This window comes from Condylura cristata, unplaced genomic scaffold (assembly GCF_000260355.1).
Source record: "Condylura cristata isolate star-nosed mole 26May11 unplaced genomic scaffold, ConCri1.0 scaffold00005, whole genome shotgun sequence".
Taxonomy (NCBI): domain Eukaryota; kingdom Metazoa; phylum Chordata; class Mammalia; order Eulipotyphla; family Talpidae; genus Condylura; species Condylura cristata.
In genome coordinates this window covers 45,624,407-45,650,351 of record NW_004567106.1, presented here as the reverse complement: position 1 = coordinate 45,650,351, position 25,945 = coordinate 45,624,407, and the positions used below count along the sequence as shown (strand labels likewise).

Here is a 25,945-nt window from a genome sequence, read left to right as displayed (position 1 = left end):
ATAAAACAAGTGAGAGACCATCATTTTTATTTACATCAGTTCAGTTTATACATATTTGAATCTTACTCTAATGACTGACATCCAAGTTTAGAATAACTTGATCACCTTGCTTCAAACCGAGTTGTTCACCTATCAAACTCCAGCTTTATCCATGTACATAAATCCAACTTTACATGAGAGAGAAAAACTACTTAACATAAATTTGGTGAAGTTGAACTTTTTATAGATAGCATGAAAATAAGGGTTAATTGTAAATAAGAGATCATTCCATTCTGTCCAAACCTATTAAATACCTTCCAAGTTTCATAATTCAGTCCTAGAAACTCTTGTTGCTGTGAGCATTTTCTATTCAGAAATGACCTCTACAAAAGCTTGCAAGAAATTTCAGAAAGTCTTCTAATTTAAAAGTTGATTGGTTTGCCAAATGATGCGGCCAGATTTGCTTCTCTAAAAGCTTCTGATAAGGTCTGCAAGAGAAGAGAGTTCAAATTAAACCAAGTTATTTGTGGGTCAGAGGAAATTTAGGTAATTTATTCTGTATGCTGTTGTTAGTTACCGGATGTGCGTGACAGACTCTAGCTATGTCCTCACAGGACGCTCCATATTCCAAAGCAAGAGCAGCTTCATTTACCATCTCACCAGCACCCTTTAAAATAATAAACCAAGAACTAATTATGTTTCCACGGCAAAAATCTATATCCTACTAGAGACCATGTTGGATATTAGAGAGCAGGCTGCCTCTGCTCAGGAAAATCAAAAAGAAACGCAGGATCTGAATCCACCTTTAACTACCTCAAAACCTAACTCTGTGCGTCATTCAGTTTGTTCATCTCAAACAGGAAGGGTGGAAGGCATATGTGAATAAAGTTTAGCCCACAGCGGAATGAGAGGCGATCAGAAAGGTAGTGGGGGCCTGAAAAGTGGGAAAGCAAAAAGAACCACTGGAAAGTTTTAAGCAGGCATACATAGGGTCAATGTATGTTTTAAAAGGATAATCAAGGAATATGGGGAGTAAGCGATGGGGAGGGTAGCAGTACTGTTGAACCTGACTAACATGACCTACAACATGTGAACAGCAAGTGGTTTTAAATAAATCACAGACAGTGCTTTCCAAAAATCCATATGGGACTCTGCTTTTACAATACTCACCGGTCCCAGAATATGTGCTCCCAGTACTCTGTCTGTAGATTTCTGCCCGAGAATCTTGACCATGCCATCCGTGTCAGCATTTGTCTTGGCTCTGCTGTTAGCAGCAAATGGGAATTTCCCAACTTTGTACTCAATGCCCTGTGAGAGACAGAAAAGCTCAGTTCATTTGCACTGATGAAATCATATTCCCTTTATTTAGGAAATAAATCCTAAGATGATGGTTCTTCACACAAAGACCAAATCCCTGGTGAGGAATTATTTGGGATACAAGCATAAGCAATTATTGACACACATGAATATATTTCAAACCCAAATATAAAAGTTTTGCAACAGTTCTTCAATACAGGCATAAATGCAATAGTAAAATGACTCAGTACCAGTGTCATTTGCTCGATTAACACACCAGTAAAACCAAAGCACCGTCCATTCAGATTCAAAATTACCTCCTCTTTCAACTGCTCTTCAGATTTGCCAACCCATGCAACTTCAGGGTGTGTGTAAATCACTGAGGGTACACAATTGTAGTCGATGTGTACAGCGCCACCAGCCATTCCTTCAACACAGATAATGCCTTCATCCTCTGCTTTGTGTGCCAACATTGGACCAGCAACCACATCACCAATTGCATAAATACTACCAGAGATCAAAAGTTGAAGTTCTAAAATCAGTTACTCAGAGCAATCATAACAATAATATTAATTTCTAGCTAATATTATCAAAACTAAATATATCTGAATTTAATCTTTGGGTACTGAAAAAAGTCAATTACTTTTTTGTTGTTGCTGTTTCTAGTCTTTTGGGTATGGGTCATTCTCAGAAGTGTGAGGTGATATGTCAATGTGGTTTTGAGTCTGCTATTCTCCCCCAGAGCTAATACTTCGGTAAATGAGACTTTCATTATCCTCAAACAGTTTAAAATTTTATATTACTGAAAATACAGGTAATTGTTCAACTTACTTTGGAATTTTAGTTTGGAATCTGGTATTAACTGGAATTCTACCTCTAGGATCTAGTTCAATTCCAAGTTCTTCTAGTCCCAAATTCTGAGTAAAGGGTCGTCGGCCAATGCAAACCAACAGCACATCACAAGTGATAACTTCAGCTTTATCACCCGAAGCAGCTTCAATACTAGACAGTGAACAGCACAACTGTTAAACACACATCTACATAAGCATACATCTATTAATATTTGATAGGCTTAGAAATTAAAGACTTGACATTGCTCAAGTAATAATGACACCATCTAACAATGTTTATTTTCTTGTAAGGGTCAGGCAATGAGAAAATTATACATAGCCTCTAGAAACCTATCATTAAAACCTCACAAAAACAGGCTGTTAACATGTGCTAAGAACAATCCTCAGGATCAAAAAGATTAAAGTTCAAAATCACCAAATTATGTGATCTTACAACCACACTGAGCTATTTCATAGCATTCCAAGTACAAAATGAACAACCTAATACTACTGATTTCTCCTTATCTGCCTAAAGATATTTTAATTTTACTGTATTTCGGCAGTGTAATTTTTTTCCTATGTATTTATGATGACAGAGGACTTTATAAAAATGAGAACACTGGATTATTTCTGGCATCAACTTAATCCTGGATGTATTGAGATGGTAAGTTACAAAAAAAAAAAAAATCTGCTTATGCTTTTCTCAACACACAGACATACTTACGAAACATCAATTTTTCCATCTGACTTCTTGGTGGCACCAGTAACTTTTGTATTCAATTTAAATTTAAACCCTTGTTTCTGAAGGATGCGTTGAAAGTTTTTAGATATCTCCATATCAATTCCAACTCCACCAACATGACCCAAAAATTCAACTGCTGTCACATCTGCACCAAGTCTTTGCCAAACTGAGCCCTACAAATTTGAAATTTTACAAATAAAAATTTCTATGGTAAATGTTTCCTTCATCTTAAGTTTATTAAGATTTTTTCTTTTGTTAGTATGTTCCTACGAGACATTTTGAGATATAAAATGAACACTGTGGTTAACATGTATAACTTGATATATTCACTCATTCATTCCTACATTTACTGCATACCTACTATATGCTAGGTACCACTAGACATTCATCAGTGAACACAACACTGCCCTTGAGGACTTAAAATTCTGACAGAGGAAACTGACAAAAATATAAATGCAAAGGAATATAAATTACAAGAAAATTAAAGCAGGAATTAGAATCAGGACCACTGAAATGAGAGAAAGTGTAATTTTAAATAGTGTGGTCAGGGGAGGCCTCACTGGAGTGGCATGTGCAGAGACTGTCTAGGAGAGAGCAGCAGCAAAGAGGGTACTGGGAGAAAAGAAGCAAGCATTTAAATACTATAAAAACTTACTTTTTCATTCAAATTATTTAAACTGAACTTTTTTAACAGTAAACTTGTAACAGTATAGAGTGAAATGTGAAAAACCATGAATATTATCACTTGCAAAAATGTATACTGAAACCACCTGGTCATTTTAGAATAAGCCATGAGAATTTAGCCTTCCATTTAGTTAGATCTCTGCATTCATTTTAAGTTTCATGAATTTCTGGAGATCTGACGGAGGCAATACATGACACTAAAAACCCAGCTAACAAGCTTATACAACACAATTTAAATGGGATCATGGACCTAAATGTAAAGCCCAAGATTATAACCATTCTAGAAGTGCTACTAAATCAACTCTTTATATTCACAAGAGAATCTTTTTGTGACACTGCATTAAGGCATAAACTCAGATACAACAAAAAAGCAGAAGCCATTAAAGAGAAACTGAACTGAGATGTCCTCAAAAAATATCAGAAATTGAGAGATGTCAAAAAGATTACATAAGAATTCACAAAATGAAACAAACACAATCAAAAACAGAATATTACCCATTTCATCAATGGAGATAGAGATGGCAAAGAAGTCAGTAAAAGACGCTCAGCATGCAAGCCACTAGAGAAACGCAAATAAACCACAAGACAACAAGAAGCCAATTATAAATGGCTCAAATTAGAAGTCACCACCAACTGGTGAGGAGGTGGCGCAACTGAAACTTGATTGCTAGTGAGACTGTAAGACAGAACAGCCACTCTGAAAGACTGCCTCGAAAGCTCAACGTGGAATTTACCATTTGACCTAACTATTAAACCATAGGTAAATATCCAGAGAAATGAAAATGGATGTCCACACAAAAATTTGCACACAAATATTCACAGCATTATGTATAATAGTACCAAAGTAAAAACAATCCAAGTGTTCATCCACTGATGGATGGCTAAACAAAATGTGCTATATCCAGAGAATGAAATATTTGCCCACAAAAAGAAATTAAATAGTTAAACTCAAGAAATAATGCACAGAGCTTCAGGAAATTAAGCACCCTTGAGCACATTATACTTAATGAAAGAAGACACGAATGCCACATATTTCCATAAAATGTACAGAATAAGCAAATCCTATTAAATTCAGGGAGATTAGTGGTTTCCCAGAATCAGGCGAAAGGACAATGTGAAGTGACTGCTGTGGTTATGGGATCTATTTTGGGGGTAACAAAAATTTTCTAGAATTAGTGATGACAGCTGCAAACACAACTCTGTGATTGTACTAAAAATCACTGAATTTTAAACTTTAAATGAGTGAACTACATGTTAATTACATCTCAAAAACTTGAAAAAACCTGGAGTTTTCAGAAATAGAAATAATATGGATATAAGCAGCGTTATCAGTCTATAATTCAAACTAGGAACAGAACACAGTGCCCCTGCTTTGAGAAAATTGGTTTCAAAATCCTTAAAGATTAGCCTTCAATATCAGCTCTTATTAAATTTATTAAATGTCAGACACTATGTCATGTGTTTTAGATATACTACAGTAATAAATTCCAAAAATAATCCTTTAAGGCTGCTTTTCATAACCCCATGTTTATAATCAGTTAATTTTGAGGTTCAAAAATTGACGTTTCGTAAGTATGGAATTAGTATGACAGCTGCAAACACAACTCGGTGATTGTACTAAAAGTCACTGAATTTTAAACTTTAAATGAGTGAACTACATGTTAATTATGTTCTTTAGTCACCACATTAAGTTGCAACGAAAGAAGGTAAACTACAAAAGTAGGGGACCTTCCTTGTGGTGCAGCAAGTTAAAGCACAGCACTGCAAGCTGGCCGCAGCCACTTCATCCACTGTAGTCCAAATTCGATCCCCAGCCCTGGTAGTGATCCATGCGGCGCAGCAGACCTCTCCTGTCTCGCCTGCTCTGCCCTCAGCAGTGTACTTGATCAATCTGTCTGTTTTGCTCCCCACTGTGTCTTTGGTGAATCCTCTCACTGCCCCTGCACCTCTAGCCTGTACCCCAGTTCTGTATGCATAAATAAATCTTTAAAATTTTTTTTAATAAACTACAAAAACAAAGTCATGAGCAGTCTTTCTAAAATATGTATGACTGCACAGTAGGTTCTCTAATAAGTTTATATTTTTAAAAGCACACGTAAAACCTAAATACAATAATAACTTAAACATTGTTTTAACTGCCTGGAATTACCCAAGCCTTATTAAAAAAAAAATAGGGCAAAGTAAAGGTTTTCCTGTTTTCTTGTGTTCTTGTGTGCTCTATCTATGAGAACAATTTTCATCACAGAGTAAACATCACGAAGCAAGAAGTGAACCTAATGAACCTATTGATGAGTTTACCCGAACAAATGAGATCACAGAATTTGATAACAATGACACACACTGTCCATGTACCTTGGAACTTAATTAGCCTAAGAGAACAGCCAAAGTGACAGACAGCAAATAAGGCTTAAACATATAAAAACGGGATAGATTCTGAAATGTGGAAGAGATATCAATCCCTGCTAAATTTTCTATGAGATTCTTTAAAAAGCCATTTGACAGTCAGTAAACACAAGTTTTCCAAAGAACTTGGATTTTATTTTCTGAACTGACAAATATATAATTTATTATTAATATGGTGTGAAAAAAATTTTCTCCCATAATGTCCTTGCAGATAAGATGGATAAACAGGAATGGACAGAGGGTGATTCAAAGATGCTATTAACAGGCTCAATACTGTCATGTGCTGGCTTTCAATACTTTATACAGAACAAAGTAAATGATACCTGAGAAAGCTTAACCAATTTTAGATGAGATCATATGATGAGATCAAAGTGCCTTCATTAACATATTTCCCAAGGTAGTCTGAGGTATACAAAGCAAGAAAAACCAGTAAGTATAAGAATGAAGAATCAAGATTAAGAAAAAGATTAGAATAATGGGTGCAAATAAGTAAGATTAAACAAGGATTAAGGTTCAAAACCCTTTGTGTAGATTTTAAAATCATAATTCCTCAAGCAAAAGATATGAGGTTTTCAAGTGACCACAAGCTCAATGTTTACTTTTTCAAGAGGGGGAGAACAACCTTAATTTTAATCACAAGAGATTAAAAAATATTTCATGCTTATCAAAAGAGGTACTCCCCTAAACCCACATGATGTTTAAGTCTGAACATTTACACAAGTGTTCCTGACAGAATGGACAGAATCAAGTCTGATGATAAAATGGATCTAGCTGGGGATAAGATCTAAATACAGATAAAACTATGTAGATTCACATATGAATAAAACACCACCTCTGCCTTCAAGGAGCTTATAGTCTTATAGTAAAGAAAGACATAAGTAGATGCAAAATCTTGCTATTAATAGGTGCTACAAAACAGTCGACACATTATACTAAAAACTCTTAAGTCTTCACCAAAAATGCAACTTCTAAGCTGACGTTTCAAGCTGACTTTTGAAAGGTATTTATTATATCAACAAATATTTATTGAGTAGTATAGCAGTAGTGGTAACAAGTGAAGAGGTGAGAAAACACCTATCAGCCATAGTGTTAGATGCTGATGACAGTAAATGCAACAGCCATGATTTCTGCCCTCAAGGAGTTTGACTTAATGAGACAAGTGAACAAGTAGTATCAAGAAAGCACCACAAATACTTAACAATAACAAGACATACAAGGTAAAATGAAACACCTTTTTTAAAAAAATTTTCATCAGTTCTAAGGAACAGGAAGGGTAGACACAAGGAAGCAGATTTTAAAATAAAACAACATTCTGACTAAAGATTACATAAGTGTTCTTACTGTAAATGTTTAAGTTCCTTCCAATTCCAAGGAGATAACAGAAAGAAAGCAACCATCACTTACCAATTCTACACCTATTACTCCTGCACCAATGACAACCATCTTTTCTGGAACTTTTTTCAAAGATAAAGCTCCTGTAGAAGACACGATTGTATCTTCATCAATCTGTAATAAAAATCCAAAAAGTATTTGGGAAAACCGTTATAAACTGATCTCATTCAGCATAATCATTAAAAACAGTATGACTTCTACCTACACATTCAATTTCACGAAATCCCATGAAAAATGTTCACTTAAAATTTTATCAATCACGGGGATTACAATGGAGATGAAAAAAAATGTACAAAACGATGTAAAAATAAACTATTATAATAAAATTTAAAAATTTTATCAATCACCATTTCAAGAGAAAATGGTCAATTTTAACTTTATATTGAATTCGAATAGAACTTAATATGTTATCTTTCTAGTAAAAACAAATTTTAAAAATCATTGTAGAATAAACACAGGCAACTTCCCAAAGCTCAGTGACTGAATGTTTCAATGAGAAATCTGTTCTAAGTAGCATAGTTTCTAAAATGTACTTCCAAAGGAAAGCTTTGACAATTGTAAAAAGAGTCAATACCGTGATTCCAGGAAATGGAGTAACTTCTGAACCTGTAGCTATAAGAATATTCTTTGTATCAATAACTTGAGTGCTGCCATCAGCTTTCGTAGCGGTGACTTGATTTTTGCCAGTTATCTTCCCAAATCCATTTACGTGAACAACCTTTATAAAATGTTCACAAAGTCACAAAGTTTAAAATATTTTTGGATAAACACCTATTTAATAAGGAAAAAAATACTCAACAATATATACAATATTATAATGCTACAGGAGGAGCAGCAAGTATTTCGTTACATACATGTTAGCAAAATCTATCTTAAATTAGCATCCTGTTTTAGATTAAATAAGTATCTCCAATCAGTCAAGTTCTAATAACAAAACTCATTCAGTATGAGGCAATGTTTAATGTGTTTATAAAATAAAGCAAAATTCTGAAGTAACTAACCTTATTCTGTTTGAATAAGTGAGCAATTCCACCCGTTAAAGCTTTCACTGCGGTACTCTTCTGTTCCATCATTTTCTCTAAGTTCAAGTGAACTCCGGACACTAAGTTGGTAAATAAATCTTTAGTCATTAGCTAAATCTGTTCAGTATTTGTATATTATTTCACTAATCTAACCTGGAAATTGTGAGCTTAATACTTACAAAACTGTATAAAAGGCTATTAAGATTTTTAAACTTCTAACTGATACAAAGCAAAAAAGGCCAAAACCGCTATATCATACAAAATGAACCTATCAAGTACTATAAAAAGACCACTTTAGGAAAAATGCAGCACAAGATATTGTATCCCAATTTAATAACATTTGCCAAACACCTTATGACTACATGCCTGGAAGAGATTTAAGTAAAAGCAGTGAAGTAAAACAGCACCTGAAATGTTTAATAAATGGAGGCACTAAATGCTATAAGCAAAAGCTGATAAAAATATATACCTGAAAATTTCAAGTACAGAAGCACAATGTAAGACTCAAAATATACAATATAAAGTACTTCCTTACTAAGGACATTGCATAGCATTTTAATTTGGTTTCTTCTGTCTCTTGACTTTCTTTTTGAGCTGTTTTTATTTCATCCTTTCTCTAATTGTTGCTGACCCATCCAGGAGGGTATAAGTAGGAAGGGCTGGCTGTTAGTTTTCCTTTATTGTGGAAGGGTTCTAAGAGCAGGCTGTGGGGTAGGCGACCATGGGTAAAAGTGATAAACACTCACGTAGTTATAATTACTAATCTACATCTAATTCTAAAAAATAGATTTTAATCACTCATTTAACTCAGAAGAGAATCTACAGGCACAATAAAAATATCACCTTAGTGATCAGCTCAAGTGACCAATACTTATCTTACAGATAAAGAAACAGGCCCCGAGACATTTTGATTTACTTAAAAATCAGTCTTATCTACAATGAAGGAGACCTAACTAGCCCTCCATTTTCTTTCCTTACTACGAAAAGTAGACTTTCATCTAGTTCAATACAACTAATTGAGTGTTATCACCTTTACCCACAGTCGCCTACCCCAAAGCCTGCTCTTAGAACCCCATCTACCACAATAAAGGAAAACTAACAGCCAGCCCCTCCTACTAATACTTCTGGGTCATTAACAATAATTAAGAGAAAGGATGAAATAAAAACAGCCCAAAAAGAAAGGCAACAGACAGAAGAAGCCAAATTAAAGTGTTATATAATGTCCTTTTCTCCTATGTCAAATTCCTTCCTGTCTACTTGACAATTTCTACAATCAGCTTACACAGACCTTCCTACCTTTCTCATCATTCACCCATAGCACTCAGGAATCCAGCCTCCCACCCTCAAGTGATCTTGAAGTTTTGGGGAAACGAAAGTGACTCCTCTCTTCCTCTCGCACACACTCACATATGTGCACACACTCACACACACTGAGTAGACATCAGGCAAAACTGGCAAAGTAAGAACAGTGAAGTGTGACTGGTAGTATCACTAAATAAGAAAAGTATACTTACTTTCAATTCCCCTAGATGCAAAATCTTTTCCATGTGCCATATGGTAATAATGAGAATTATTTAACAAAGCCTAAAGGAAATAAAAAGAAATTATCAAATGTTCATAAACATACTACAGACAACCATAAAGCACTTATAAAATTACATTATCTACATGGAGTAGTATATAGGAGAAGTATTTAGGACTATAGTTTGTTTTTATGTAATTAACCTAAGACAGACAATGGTAACATAAAAATCATTCAACAAGTAAGAATGAAAAACAAAACATCTTTCTTTAAAAGAAAGAGAGTACACACCTAAGGGTGGCAGGTGAAAAAGGCAATCATGTTTACATATATAAAGGACCCAAAAGAAAAATTTACTACCAATCATTTTTTCACTGTGAAAAGAAGTTAAAGAGGGAGCCTCCCTGGTGGCACAAAGGGTTACAGCCAGCACCATAAAGCTATCACAACCACTACAGCACTGAATTCCATCCCCCACCAGGGAGCTGACCCACATGGTGCAGACCTCTCCTATCTCACCTGCTGCTCCCCTCAGCAGTGTATTTCAGTCAATCTGCCAGTTTGTTCCCCACTCTGTCTCTGGTGAATCCTCTCACCCCCCACACCTCTAGGCCTACACACCAGTTCTTGTATACATAAATAATTTTTTTTTTTTTAAAGAAAGCTCAGGGCCCTCCCTGGTGACCAATGAGTTAGGATGCAGTACTGCAAGCTGGCTGCAGCAGCTTTAGTGCAAGTTTGAACCTCAGCCCCAGAGGTGACCCACATGGTATGGCAGACCTCTCCTGACCCGCCTGCTGCTCCCTTCAGCAGTGTTCTTTGTCGATCTGCATGTTCTGCTCCCTACTCTGTCTCTGGTAAAGCCTCTCAGCACCCCTGCACTTCTGGCTTATACCCCAATTCTTTATGAATAAATAAATCTTTAAAAAAAAGAAAGCTGAAGAGGAAAAATGGATCATCCAAGTCTATTTGAATGGAAGGGTACATATTCTCAACCAAGTAAATCAATGTGTGTTTTTTATTTTTATCACCCATGGGTTATTTTTGGATAACTATTGGTCTAATATCTTAACCTCAATACATTCTTCTTGGCAGCTAATGAAATTATCTCTGCCCATGCAGAAAAAATGCTCACCTTAGAAGGAATACAACCAACATTCAAGCATGTTCCACCAAGTGTTTCATTTTTCTCAACGCAGACTGTCTATAACCAAAGAAAACATCATTTAACTGAATAGAACATGCAATATTTCATTCCATTAAAATTCCAAATTAAGGCATTTCTTCTATAAAGAAATTTTTCAGGATGTGTTTATAAAAATGTAGTCTTTTATAACTTATCAGTTGAAAACTCAACCTAACCCACCAAAAAGTGCATTCTAAAAGAATTTCTGGGGGAGGGGGTTACATTACCAATTTCTATTACTTATCTTCAGTGTGGTTTAGAAATAAAACAAACTACATTGAAAGGAGGGGATATGTAAAGAACTTCACTTTCTGTTTCATAAGATTACCACAGCTGGGCCCTCCCTGGTGGCGCAGCGGGTTGAAGCACAGCACTAAGAAGCTAAAGCCACTTCAGCATGAGTTGGATCCCCTGCCTGGAGGAGATCCACATGGCGTGGCAGACTTGTGACACGCCTGCTGCTCCCCTCAGCAGTGTACTTCATCGATCTGCCTGTTCTGTTCCCCACTATGTCTCCAGTGAGTTCTCTCACAGCCCCAGCACCTCTGGCCTATACCCCAGTTCTGTTAAGAATAAATAAATTAAAAAAAAAAATCAACACAGCTGAATGAACCCTTTCTTCACCTCAGGCTTAAATGCAATTTGTAGAATTAAGAAATGTACATTATTTACCTACAAAGCATTCTGTGAATGATTAACCCTTCCCAAATAAAAATGAATCAAAACCTAGTTTGAATCTAAACCTTACCTTGAAGCCTAACTGGGCAGCTTTAATAGCAGCAACATATCCTCCAGGACCAGAACCTATCACTGTTACATCAGCATCAACTATAATAAAAGCAAATTGATATAAAACAGTGCATGCTTATTATTGACTAAAAACAGTACATTATAAAACTTACAAAATACCTAATGTTTTAACCCCCCAAGAAAATGCACAGAACTAGCCTTTCATGCACATTATTTAATTCTTTGCTCTAACTGAAAATGGCACAGATTTTTAAATTTTTTAATTTTATTTTCTATGTGTTCATTTGGTATATGGAAATACACTTTGGCTCTACAACACACTGACCTTGCTAATAAGTCTAATTTTTCTTTATTCCCAATTTTTTTAACCCCATTTCAAATAAAATAGACTTTCATTTTAAAAGTTAGAAGACAGTTCCCATCTCCTCCCCTCCTACCTTTTCACATATATAAAATATACCATGTAGATACACATAACAGTAAAATCTAGAACACAGTAATCTGTGAAAACATAGTTTTCCCAATGTCCTTACAAACAAACCAATTGTTCTAGCATTTAGCAGTATAACAGTGACATATTGTTTCTTTCATGTTTCATTCTCAAAACTTGCATGTGGAGGTAAGAATGTTGTGTACCTGACATTTCATATACAAAACACAAGGTTCAGAGAGGTTAATTAACTTTCCCAAGGTAATCCTGCAAGCAAGCAGGAGAGACAAAATAAAGCTTTCTGTCTCTAGTTCTGGTTGTCTTTTTCCATTACTCCATGATTCTATTCCTTAATTTCAACTATCATAAAATAAAATGACTAAGAGCAATAATCAAGCTTTATGATTACTAGTTATCTGACTGTAATTGAACAACTTAACCTAATTCACCTTCACTTTCTTCAACTATACAGAGACCCATAAAAGTCTATATAAAGCTGTACTACAAAATAATGTATGTAAACAGCTTAGTATAGTATCTGATTCACACATAATAAGTATTGGCTTACTTACTTGGCCATTTTTATTATCTCTCCCCCCCCTCCAAAAAAACACTTAGGGAAAAGTGGTAATTTCATTTAAAAAAACTTTCTTTGCTGGTCTGAGTAGAATCACAGAACCTCTGCATTAGAAAATAACAAAGAAATTATCCAAGTTAATTATCTACAAAGCTTTAGGATTCATCCTATTGAATAAATGACACAACTGATTCTCCTTGGTTATATCAGATGACACACAAGGCCACTTGGTATGTGGAAAAAAGAAAAAAATTTTTTTTTTGCATTTGTGCCTTTTGACCATACTGCCTATTTCATTAGTCATATTCACAATTAATAATAAAATGTACTTCTATTTTCAAATGATACACAACATCCCTTAATTTGGTTCTAATTTTAATTTGTCTATATATACATATTTAAATATAAAGTACACATATGGAACACACACAGTAAAATCTAAGACAGTAATTTGTAAAAACCTATTTTTCCCACTTCATTTAAATCTTTCAATAAACATGTGTTTAATAATAAAAGATGTTAAAATATCAACAAAGAAACTTTACAATTGTTTAGCATTTTCTAATTTAAAAAAAAACAGTCTACTGAGGGCCCTCCCTGGTGGTGCAGTGGGTTAAGCACAGCACTAAGAAGCTTAAGCCACTTCCGCATGAGTTCGATGCATGAGTTCGATTTCCGCCTGCCCCAAGGTGACCACATGGCTTGGCAGACCTCTCCTGACCAGCCTGCTGCTCCCCTCAGCAGTCTACTTCGTTGATCTGCCTGTTTTTGCTCCCCGCTCTGTCTCTGGTGAATACTCTCACTGTCCCTGCACCTCTGGACTGTATGTATCCCAGTTCTGTATGCACAAATAAATAAATCTTAAAAAAAAAAAAAAAGTCTACTGAAAGAATTTAAAGAGAAAACTTGGGTTTTATTTTCCAAATACTATATAATCTGAGATGTTTTTAACTAGAGAAAAATAACACAAACTCAAAATGAATCACATCTCACCAAAGATATCAGGTGTACCACCCCATCAGAATACTGCTGAAGTGTTAGGAAGCACAAAAATGAAATAGCCTATCTACATGCAAATGAAGAGGAAGAAATTAAGAAAGCAATCTCATTTACAACTATTCCCCAGAAATGAGATAACTAGGAATAAACCTAACAAAGGTGAGGTGAAAGATTTATAAAAGGAAAATAAAATACTGTTAAAAGAAACAGAAGATTTGTCAGCTAAAAATATGGGAGGCTGTTATCCAGTGACAAACCTTCAAAAGCAAGCAGTATTTAGAGGATCTGTGCGATTTACTTTGAAATACACAAAAAAGATGAATTAACAAATAAATGGACAGACAGTTACATGTAAGGCAAAATAAAATGTTTGTGGAGAAATCTATGGGTATTCACTGAAGAATTATTAGCCTTTTTCTAAATGTGTACAATTTTTTAAGAACAAAATAATGGACTAATACCAAAACCAAATGAAGGCAACAAATAAAGAAAACTACAGGCCTATCTCCCTCATGAACATGGATGCTAAAATCTTAGCAAACAGAATCCAACAACAAATCAAAAGGATTATAAACCATGAACAAGTGGGGAATTATTCCAAAGATGTCAGGATGGTTCAATGTTAATTAGTGAATGAAACTCACCACATCATCAACAAAAAATTATATGCTCACATCAATAAATGCCAAGACGAACTGTTATAAAATAAAATAAAAAAATGTTTAAATGCCAAGACAGTTTATTTGATAAAGCTTAACATCCAATTATGATGAAGGCCCTTGACAATCCTGGGATATAAAAGGAACATATCTCAACATAATATAAGCCGTATATGACAAAACCACAGCTAACATCATTCCTAATGGTAAAAAACTGTAAGACTTCCCCACCCCCTCCCCCCATTTAAGATCTGGAAAAAACAAGGATGTCCACTCTCATCACTGCTTTGTAATATAATGCTGGAAGTTCTAGCTAGAGCAATTATGCAAGAGATAGATAAAAGGAATCCAAACTGGGACAGAAAAAATTAAAACTACCATTATTTGTAGGTGGTATGGTATTATAGAGAGAACCTTTAAAAATCCACAAAAAAACTAATTAAAGCAATAAACCAGTTCAATAGCTACAAAATCAACACAAAAACCAGTAGCCTTCCTACAGGCAGCCAGTGAATCTGAAGGTGAATTTAAAAGACCATCCCACTTACAGCTGTCTCCCCCAAAATTAAATAACTAGGACTAAATGTAACAAAAAAATAAAAGACTTAAACAAGGAAAATAAAACACTGTTAAAGAAATAAAGAAATTGAAAGGCATTCCCTTCTAATGGATCAGAATCAATTATTAAAATGACCATCCTACCAAAAGCAATTTACAGATTCAATGCAATTTCAATAAAATCTCAATGGCCTTCTTCAAAGAAACAGAGCAAATATTGCTGAAATGCCTATGGAATTAAAAAAGCCAAATAGCCAAAGCTCTTCTTTTTATGCATTTATGCATACAGAACTGGGGTATAGGCCAGATGTGCAGGGGCAGTGAGAGGATTGACCAGAGACAAGAGTGGGGAGCAGAATAGGCAGATCAATGAAATACACTGCTGAGGGGAGCAGTGGGCGAGACAGGAGAGGTCTGCTGCACTGTTCCAGGGCTGGGGAGAGAACTCAAACTGAAGCAGTTGTGGCTAATTTGTAGCGCTGCACTTTAACTGGCTGTGCTACCAGGGAGGGCCTAGCCAAAGCTCTCTGACTAAAAAAAGGAGAATAGAGAAATATTCCACACCAGGACTTCAAACTACATTATAAAGCCATAATAATAAAAACAGCATATAGTGGACCAAAACAGGCACACAGACCTATGGAATCAAACTGAATGCCCAGAAATATAACCATACAGACACGTCAACTAATCTATAATAATGGAGCAAAGAATTTATGCTGGAATAAAGAAAGCCACTCAATACATGGTGCAGGGAAAATTGGACTGTCTCATATAAAAGACTGAAATTATACTACCTCACATCATACATATAAATCAACTCAAAATAGATAAAAGACTTGGATGTAAGACCTGACACAATAAAATAGATAAAAGAAAACAGGTAAAGCACTCATGACATAAATAAATGACATCTATAAATTTCAGAAGTATCTCTGAGGCCTCATCTCCAGGAGAAAAAGAAAACAAGTGAGAATATAAACAGCTCGGACTACATCAACTAAACTGTACAGCAAAACACAGGAACCAAAAAGGAAGAGACACTATTGAATAGGAAACAATATCTGCACACTTAACATCTGATAAGGAACTAATAAAGATCTACAAAGAGCTTATACAATTCAACAAAAGTAAACTACCCAATCAAACGAACAACAACAAAAAAAGGCATAAGAGCCCCCTTGTTAGTAACACAAATCAAAACCATTCTTTATTTTTTTTTAAATGGACAAAAGAGCTAAAAAAAAAAAAAACTTATCCAAAGAAATGCATGGACAAACAGGTTATGTGAAAAAAATGTTCCAAAATCACTTATTATGCAGGAAATGCAAGTCAAATCCACAATGAGCTGCCTCACACCTGTGAGAATGGCCTTTCTAATAAAAAACAGAAACAACAAATGCTGGCAAGAATGTGGAGAATAAAGGAACCCTCTTACACTGCTGGTGTAAATTTGTAAACTGGTCCAACTATTATGGAAAGTTGTGTGGCGGTTCCTCAAAATACTAAAAATTGACCTACTATATAACCCAGTGATTCTATTGCTGGAAGTTACCCAAAGGACACAATAACACTAATATGACTTTGTAGCAAAGTCCATGCGTTAAAAAAAAAAAACAAAAACAGAATGTGGTTTTGATTTGTTACTAACAAGAGGGCTCTTCAGCCTATTTACAACAAACACTTCTATGTTTACTGCAGCACTGTCTCCAATAGCAAAGATGGAAATAAACTATATGGTCCCAAAAATGCTCATACACACACAAGAAATACTACTCAGTGATCAAAAAAGATAAACTCAAGCCATTTGCAGCTTGTATGCTGTATGAATGGAGCATTATAAGTGAAATTAAGTCAGAAGGAAAAAGATAAATATATAGCTTCACTTACATGCAGAATACAGAGGAACAGAACAAAGGGTCAGGAAAAAGATAAAACTTGCAAAGTGACCATAGATCTGAGGAATATAGTGGAAGAGGAAGAGGGAGCAGAGGAGAAGGGAGAAGAGTCAAAAAAGGGGAAGGCAGAAGGGACTGGTGAGGTAAGATACTGGGTGCTATGTGGTGGAGACAACTACAGGGACAAGACCTGAGGGGAGAAATCAAATACTGTCCAAAAATCAACAATGACATAAGGAATTTAAAAAATAATGAAAAAACAAATCTGCCAGCTCTCACCTTGACCGAGCCTTTGTGCAAGTAAGTAAAAAGATTATATCACCAGATACTTCCTCATCATCTCCTTATCAAGAAGCATTTCCCAGTTTGGTTCTCAAATAAAGTATACAAAATCAGATTAACTGGCAAGTGAAATTGCTATGCTTTAATGCCATCAGCCTCTGTGACTATCACCTGTGGCCCTAAATGCAGAAGATGCTTGGGAGCACTGGTGCAGGGCACACATGCCTGGCTGCAGACACATTGAGCTTGGTGTGGGCATGCATGGGTCTGCACACCTGAGCCTGGAGGCTGAGGATATAAAAACAGCTATAGTAGGGCGGCTATGAGAGGAAGAGCCCACAAGACAACGCCAGAAAACACCCAGAGGAAGATAGATTCGCTGAGGACTGGGAGGCCTGCCAGCTTGTGGGCTTGTCCCACAACGGGCATAGAAAGAACATTAAAGCCAGAAAAAGCCACTGAGGGCTCCAAGACTCCTTTAACAGTCTACCCAAATCAATAGAGAACCTGCCCTATGCTTGTTGGACCAACATCAGGAATAAAGTAGTTAAATGAAACAAATAAGGAGTATCTGATGGAAAATTTTACACAATTAGCATCGGCCATTAGGAATGAAAAAGAAAATTGAAAAGGATAATAGCATAAGAGGAAGATGACATAGCAAAAATGGCTAAAGATAGATGGATCACAACCTGCATTTCAAGTGACTGTAAAATATCAGGTGAAAGCTATCAGGTTGATACTGTAAAAATACCAAAGAACAAAGAAAGGTGACTGACTTAAACATAATAGTTAATGCCATTAAATGAACAGAAAAGAAAAAAAACAGAAAACAATGCTCTACAAATGTTACTTATTATATCATCAAAAGGAAAACATAGACAGCGCTGTTATCAAGGTTACCAGTGAATTACATACGGCAGGTTACAAATCAATTATAATTATCATTAAGTAACAAAACATATCTTAAAAAGACAATATGCAGTAATACTTTGCATTTTGATAATTCACTATGTTCCCGGTTAAATAGTTTATATGTTTGTTGTCTTATTCAAATCTCATTACATTTCTAAAGACATTGATATTCCCTCCATTTGTCACAGTAAGAAAGTAAGATTGAGACTAACTTGTAAGTAATTGTACACCAGTTAAAAGAATATATTCACAAATCAAAACAGGTTAAGATTCTGAAACCTCTGTTCTTACATAATTATGTTTATTCCTTCCCAAACATTAAGATTACCCATAATCTCCAAGGTAATAAAGAACTCAAACTAAAATGATAAGAAAACTGCTACAAATTAGAGTAAAATCAACAATTATTTACAAATACCTACTCTATGAGATGATTCACATCTTCAATAACCTTATAGCTACAGGGCCATTTAGGTACACACCAAATGTAGATAAATCTGAATTATTTTTAAAAAGGAATACAAAAGAGACATCATAGGTCAGTAATCACAAATTATTAAATTCTCTAAATGAGTATAAGAGCTCCTTGTAAGATCTGTTGTATTACCAGGGGGTAAAGGGCTGTTTTTAAATTATCAATGGTCTTAATTCCAGTTTATCTCAATAACCTTCTTCCATAGTCACACCCTATACTTATCACTCAAAGCTGGTCAGCCTATGAGGCAGTGAACTCTAATACTTTACATCCCAACCTCATAATTTCCTACATTATAGGAAAGGAGAAACAAAGTAAAGGTTTAAAGTAAAACAAACCCAAGGTTCAAGTATGAGTTGTCCAAATTCCTAAATTTTTGGCAAATTTACTTAATCTCTCTGGACTTTGATGTAAAAAATGCCCTCCCATCATCACTCCCTCATTGTGTATACCACATCATTCCATAGGTTAAGAACTGTGGCCATTTCCAATCAGATATACATTTCATAGCTTCCTAGACTTAGCCTGTGGAGCCTGCCTTTATCACAATTATAATTATCTGTTGGATGTTTGTCTTCACCAAATGGACTGTACAGTCCATATAAGCTGCACCTTGTCTGTCTGATCACTGCTGATTCCAACAAACTAGCCCAGTAACTGCCATTTACTAGATAGTCTGTATCTCTGAAATTATGAGTGTATAAACATGAAAAGAATGAGTAAATGGACAAATGTGGGAGATGAGTGGTTATGTGCTTTAAATCTGTTCTCATGAACTGGAATAGCATAGTAATAACACAGTACTTTTGAAATCTTGAACTTTGTTCATAATGATATTCAAACATCTCTCAGATGTCGTAACAAGAAGTATATCATAACTCTGTAAGTTGGTCAACCAATGCTCACCTAAGAACACAGACCAAATTAAACATTATGAGTAAGCTCTAAAGAGAATTTTCTAAGGTTTGTCATTACTGGAAAACTTTTCCAGGGCTTAGCTCCTAGATTTAAAAAATGGGAAAATAACAGCACATATCTTGTAGGATGGCCACAAAGGCTAATGACCAAGGACCTGAGGCAGAGCAAGACTGCGTTGTATCAGTTCTTGCAGCTGTTGCTACTTACTTTGTATAGGGCAACATGCTGAATGTTTGTGATAAGAGTACTAACTCAGACAGGATACCAAAGTAATTTACTAATAATGTATACAGTATTTAATACTCAATTTTACTATTAATTTGTGATAGTAATTTGTAACATCTAGCTCCTCTTCCAAGTAACAAAATCACACCACAGGTTCAAGCACTTTCAAATCACCCCCTAAAACAGTCCTGCAAGCTCAGCTGCCTCAAGTGCCAAGCGCTTTATTTTATATTACTAATTATTAGTAATAATGTTTATTAATAATATGTACAAAGTATCTACTGTACCATTTTGGCCACTACACAGTCACAGTCCTAACTCTAATGAGATATGCATTCTTTGAAGATAAGCATTAAGTACATAACCTCAGGTACTAAGAGGTTTACCGTTTAGAGATCACTAATCTGCTTGACTCGTGAGCACTCAGCTAGTCTTGTTCCATTAAATTTAAGTTCTTACTCAGGAACTAGCTGACAAACAGAAAGTACTAAAAAAAATCTTTCTTGAATGATTCCAAAGGTGCAGATTTAGCTTTGAAGTTTTTACTTTACATGCACTTTTCCTGTTGTTGTGAGTGCAGAAGAATTATAATGCTCCCACTCAACAAAAGAGAGGCAAAGGATTTAATATTATTTATCACCTCAACAACACTTAGACACAAAATATAATGGGTCCAACTCCCTCCCCTGCCAAAATCAAACAGTATTTTTTGAAAGATTTCTTGAGCTTTTCAAAGCTAGGATAAACCACTCACTTGCTGCTGACCAATCGAGACCAGAGTCCTACTCTTTCTTCTAGGACTCAAATATTCAAAATGTTATAGCTTGATAACAGTTAAGAACACAGGATAAAATTTCAGAGCACAGGGGGAATGAGAATTTCAGTTACCCCCCAGAAAATGGTTTTGATAGGCTTTACGACATTAAAAGCAACATTAGGCCCTCCCTGGTGGCACAACAGATTAGGACACAGCACTGCAAGCCAGCCGAAGCTGCCTCAGTGTGAGTTCGATCCCCACCCCGGAGGTGACCCACATGGTGCGGCAGACCTCTCCTGACCCGCCCGCTGCTCCCCTTAGCAGCGTACTTGGTCCATCTGCCTGTTCTGCTCTCCATTGTGTCTCTGGTGAAGCCTCTCACCACTCCTGCCCCTCTGGCTTGTACCCCAGTTCTGTATGAATAAATCTTTTTTTTTTTTTAAAAAGCAACTTTATGTTAAAATATATTAATTTCAAAGAATAAATGTTCTTGGTACTCAAAGGTTACCATTAACTTCCTGCTTTAAGTAATTACCAAATAGAAAGAATACCCACAATTCATAACCTAATTTCAGGGTGCATCCTTCTGGACCTTAAAGATCATTAAGAAGTTCATTCAGGATTTCAAAAAAGTCACCTCACCATTTTTAACAATGTTAAGCAACCTTACCAGTGGACAGAATTCATTTTATAATGTAAACATGAAAAGTCACTCCCAGCTCAAAACCCTTCAGTAGTTTCCTATCATACCTGGAACAAAATATAAATTCCTTGAGTTGGCTTACAAAACAATCCATAATCTGACCCCTATTTTTGATTTTACATTCTGTGTGTGTGTGCTCAAGCCTTATCAACCTTCTTGCAAATTCCTCAAAACACGCAAGTTAATTCTGACCTAAGACCTTTCTCTGCTATTTCCTGTGCTTGAAATAACCTTCTCATGACCTCACTCCATTTGGGTCCTTGCTAAAACATCACCTCAGAAAAGACCGACTACCCTATCTAAAACATCTACTTCTTCAATTCTCTTTTAAAAATTATTTCCTAAAACATTTACCAATCTGTCGTTTATCGCCAATTTCCATAAGAACAGAGTTTTGCCTTGTTCACCGCCTGCAACACACTAGTGCTCATAAACATTTAAGTGACTATATAAACAAATAAATAAAAGGTTACTTTATCATTAGTCACTATAATATTCACTTGCTATTACACAAATACAAAGGAACTATGGACTAATTTGAGAAAAAACTGTTTTACTATATACTTACTTGGTTGATCTGCATAAGTTCTCAGAGGCACTGCAGAAACTCCCTGTAGGCCATGAGATATTCGATTGAAATGGCCCCTCTGGAAGAAAAATAATGTTTCTATTATGTACAGGTGTTGAAAAAGGTGACTGTGGGCAAATGTATTATTTGCTGATTATTAATGTATCTTCTGTTGTCCCAGGAAGGTTACATGTCAGTTTCTCCTCTTTGGTAACAATTATTTTAACTTTCCAACTTCACTTTGCCACACTATCTTTTTATTATAAATATGCAACAAATTGTGTCGCATTTACCCTTAATAAAAAAAGGATTCAGTAGCGTTTCACTAAATTTTCAGACAGTATGGCTAATTGTTACTGCCAGGGATAATTTTAATGTCATAATTATAGCTCTTAAATTCTAACAGTAGAATAATCTATGACAATCTTTCACTTGTAATTCTACCATGTAGAATCTATGAAGTTGTTCCTGAACCTTAATTAGGAAAACACTAGACAAGGTAACTTAGGGAAACACACTCATCATAGCTTCATAAACTGCATCTCATCTTCACAACCTCCTCTAAATGTTTGTATTTCATACGAACAGTGAGGCCTAAAGAAAGCAGGCAGTTATCACAGCAGGGAAATGCAAGGCAGTGACACTGTGCACTGTAGTAATGTTCTCTATTCCAAGGCAATTCTTGCACCTGAGGTCAGACAGCAGAACGAAGCGCAGCAGATTAAACCGCAGTCCTGAGTTCCAGCTCTGCCCCTCACTTCTGGTTTTATTAACTCAGGACCACCTTTCTTTGGGGGAAAAAAAAAGGTGTCTGACAGCTGTATTATCTTTTAGGTCGTTAACAATACAGTGGGGAAAGGAGTCTTGACGCTAACCTGCCGCAATTAAAGGAAAAGCAAAGGACATGCGCTTAAATCCACTAACACTGACAGGACCCTAGGGCTACCAGCTGGGCCTGACTGCTCTAAATCTTTCAAGCATGGGCCTGGGCCCCAAGGTTACCTGCCTACTGCAAACGGTTAGGTCACTCAGGTGGATTAGGATACAAGCCAGACCCTAGGAGATAGGGCGGCTTCTGCTTCCTCCGCAGGGTAGAGAGGCCTATGACCCGCTTGCCCCGCGGCCCAAGTTCGGAAGTGGAGTGTGGTGACTGCTGGCAGGTGTCACGCGCCGCACCGGGCTCTCGACCGCCGGGGTCTTCACTTCCAAGCTACCACCTGGGCTGAGCGGGTTCCGCCGCACAGGCAGGGGTGGCCCCTGCAGGCCTCCCGCCTCTCCCACCCCACCCGTTAGGCCACGTCCCGGGCGTTATCAGCCGTCGGCGGGCTCCTGTGTCAGTGGCTCACACGACCCCTCTCCAGTCGGCCCTCACCTTGGCAAGCGAGCAGTACACACGACTCCAGCTCTGCATTTCGCCGCTCTACTTTTCCTTTCCGCTAAAGCTTTCACCTCCGCCTAGCGCCTCCGCCGCCTCGCCAAGGTCTCCCCGCCCTGCGCATGCACAGCGCCGCTGACGTAATAGGCCCGGAGCCGAACGATTGGCCCGCGCGGTCCCATCGAACTAGGCGTTCCCGTGCTGCACGGCGTCGGGCACTGTCGTAAAGCGCCTGGCGCTTTGCGGCAGCTGGGTTTGCGTACTGTTTTAGGGGGTGATTTGAAAGTGTTCGAACCTGTGGTGTGATTGTGTTGCTTGGGAGACGAGCTGGATAAGCTGTTTAATGCATGCTATGGAAAATAAAGCTTGAGGGTCCTCCACTGTGCCTGGAATGTCAGCACTTTCTGGGCATTGTCTCCTATCATTATTAACTATTTAAAGGATTAAGAGCATTTTGCATTTCTTGGAGGACGCCCCAAGGCCTCATTCCCTTGAGGTTTCACCAAAAGAAAACTGCAGCCCTAATGAAGCAGGTGTGCGCTGTTAAAGTGGTAACTGCTGCTGCTTTTCACCACTTAGGTGCTCGTATCCCACAAAGCACAGACCTGAATTCGTAGACAAACCCTCAGATAAATGTGTGGAGAGAAGCCAAACTTTATTTAGAGAGTGAAGAAAAAGCTCATTTAAAGGAAGAGTGAAGAGTCCCAGGCAGCGAAGCCAAGGAGGGACAAAGCCTCCAAAATCTTTTTTCTCTATTCTAGAATCTCATCTTTTTTGTGATGGGCTCTCTCCCAGTGGTGTACTGTGAGCAGCTGTGCCCAGCTTTACAGCTCTTTCTTTAGCTTTACTTTCACTGCCCCTGTCCAATTTCTCTGAAAATTTGCTGTCATTAGCCTTAAATGTGTTGCCTTCACTAGCCCTGGATTTCTCTGCCTTTGTCTCCCAAGACTCGTTAACGCTTCTTGCCTGCAATGTCCAGGTAGCTGCCTACTTAGCCCTAATTTGCTGTAGGACTCACTGACGTCAGAGCACTTGTCTTAATGGCTTTGTAATCTCCCCTCAAATGTCATTCAAGAGAAGGAGCCATAGATTTTTGCACCACCAGCATGCTGCTCTAAGCTAGCTGGCAGTATACAAAAGCACGTGTTCTATCTCCTAGCTTAGAAAACACACCACCTTAGTAGAGCAAATTTGAGTGTATGATGAGATTTTTCATAAGGGATTGAAAAACACTGTCTTCAAGATGGAGCATGGAGGTATAAGATCCAATTTTTGCTTTGTGGTAATTCCAGACACTATAGTGTAAAACTTCTTTCTACATTTTTGGGGAAGTTTCCTGCACAGGCATTATCCTGGGCTTTGGATTTAAAACACTACTTTGAATTCACTCCTAGCTATGCTGTTTTAGGGGAGATTATGTGAATAATATTTTGTGTTATAGAGGCTGCTAGTTGTCATCTAGTATCCATTCTCCCTGTTGTTTCCTCTGTACGTAGGCATTTTAACCATCTCAACTATTTTCATGGCTTTAGTATTTGCCTGAGTACACTGATAACTTCTGGATCCTCATCTCCAGTCACCTTCTCTTCTGACCTCCAATTCCATATTTTCAACTGAATAATGAACACCTCCAAGTAGGGGGTCCTAACAGTACCTCACTTTCAGTTATCTAACATCTAGAACATAAAATACATATTTCCCCTTTATATTTGAGATTAATGATACCCCGAAATAGCCTTATTAAATATGTTATTAAATATGTTAAAATTGGGCCCTCCCTGGTGGTGAAATAAATTGGAGGGTGGTCCTGCGAGGCAGCCAACTGCTTCAGCAATGATTCAGTCCGAGGCCAGCAAGGTGGCCCACGTGGTATACAGGCTTTTTCTGTCCCGTCCATTGCTCTCCTGAGCAGTGTACTTCATCAATCTGCCTGTTCTACTCCCCACTCTCTCTACTGAGTCCCATTTACCACCCCTGCGCCTCTGGCCTGTACCCCAGTTCTGTATGCATAAATTAAAAAAAAATCTTAAAAAAAACTGTTAAAGGCCCTCCCTGGTGGCGCAGCGGGTTAAAGCACAACATTGAGAAGCTTAAGCTCATGAGTCCAATCCCCGCCTGCCCCGGAGGTGCCCATGGCGTGGCAGATCTCTCCTGCCCCGCCCACTGCTCCCCTCAGCAGTGTACTTCATCATTCTGCCTGTTCTGCTCCCCACTCTTGTGTCTGGTGAATCCTCTCACCATCCCTGCACCTCTGGCCTGTACCCCAGCTCTGTATGCATAAATAAATAAATCTTTAAAAAAAAAACTGTTAAAACCCTATTTGAGTCCTCCTTTTTTTCTCCCAGTAACAAACTGGTCACTGTTTTCGTTGACAATTCGTAGAAGCAGACTCAGAGACAAGCATCTGTGAGTATGGGCCACTTCAGCTTCAATGGCCTCCGGTGACCACAGCAGGGTTAAGATGGGGCTGTGGAAAATCTCAGCAGAGGCTAGTTAGCTTGCTACTAACTGGGCAAACCTGCTCCCAATATTGGTTTGGTAGCCATCAGCCAATAAATTTCTTTTTGCAGAAGTGAAAAAGATTTCTCAGAGATTGTTTACAATCCTGAATCATGAATGTGTCACTACCATTTAATGAAAAGTTAACATGTAGCAGACATTTTAAGTGAACTTTAAAAAACAAACCTTGTGACACTGATGGCAGGTAATCACTAATCCTGTTTTTAAGGAAAAGATACAGAAGCTCAGAGTTTAAATAATGAAGGTCATGAAAACAATGAGCAACTTGCCTGAGCCACAA

The 25,945-nt window shown here is 37.1% G+C and overlaps 1 protein-coding gene across 1 annotated transcript; it reads right to left on the bottom strand.

The window, feature by feature from the left end:
* Positions 1-10: 10 nt before the first annotated feature.
* Positions 11-23,273, bottom strand: DLD (dihydrolipoamide dehydrogenase). The gene is made up of 14 exons (XM_004676935.2): positions 23,143-23,273; positions 21,771-21,849; positions 11,805-11,884; positions 11,006-11,074; positions 9,863-9,932; positions 8,328-8,428; positions 7,901-8,044; positions 7,339-7,440; positions 2,830-3,020; positions 2,107-2,277; positions 1,593-1,782; positions 1,150-1,287; positions 557-646; positions 11-467 (listed from the first exon to the last, which is right to left on the bottom strand). Exons 1-14 carry the CDS (start codon positions 23,179-23,181, stop codon positions 402-404), a joined length of 1,530 nt encoding a protein of 509 aa, XP_004676992.1. The 5' UTR covers positions 23,182-23,273; the 3' UTR covers positions 11-401.
* Between the last annotated feature and the right edge of the window lie 2,672 nt (positions 23,274-25,945).

Coding starts and splice junctions, on each gene's coding strand:
- DLD (XM_004676935.2), bottom strand. CDS start 23,181: ATGCAGAGCTGGAGTCGTGTGTACTGCTCGCTTGCCAAG. Junction 8,045..8,327: donor ACTTATTCAAACAGAATAAG/GTTAGTTACTTC, acceptor CATTTTATAAAG/GTTGTTCACGTAAATGGATT. Junction 7,441..7,900: donor CTCCATTTCCTGGAATCACG/GTATTGACTCTT, acceptor TTTTTATTACAG/ATTGATGAAGATACAATCGT.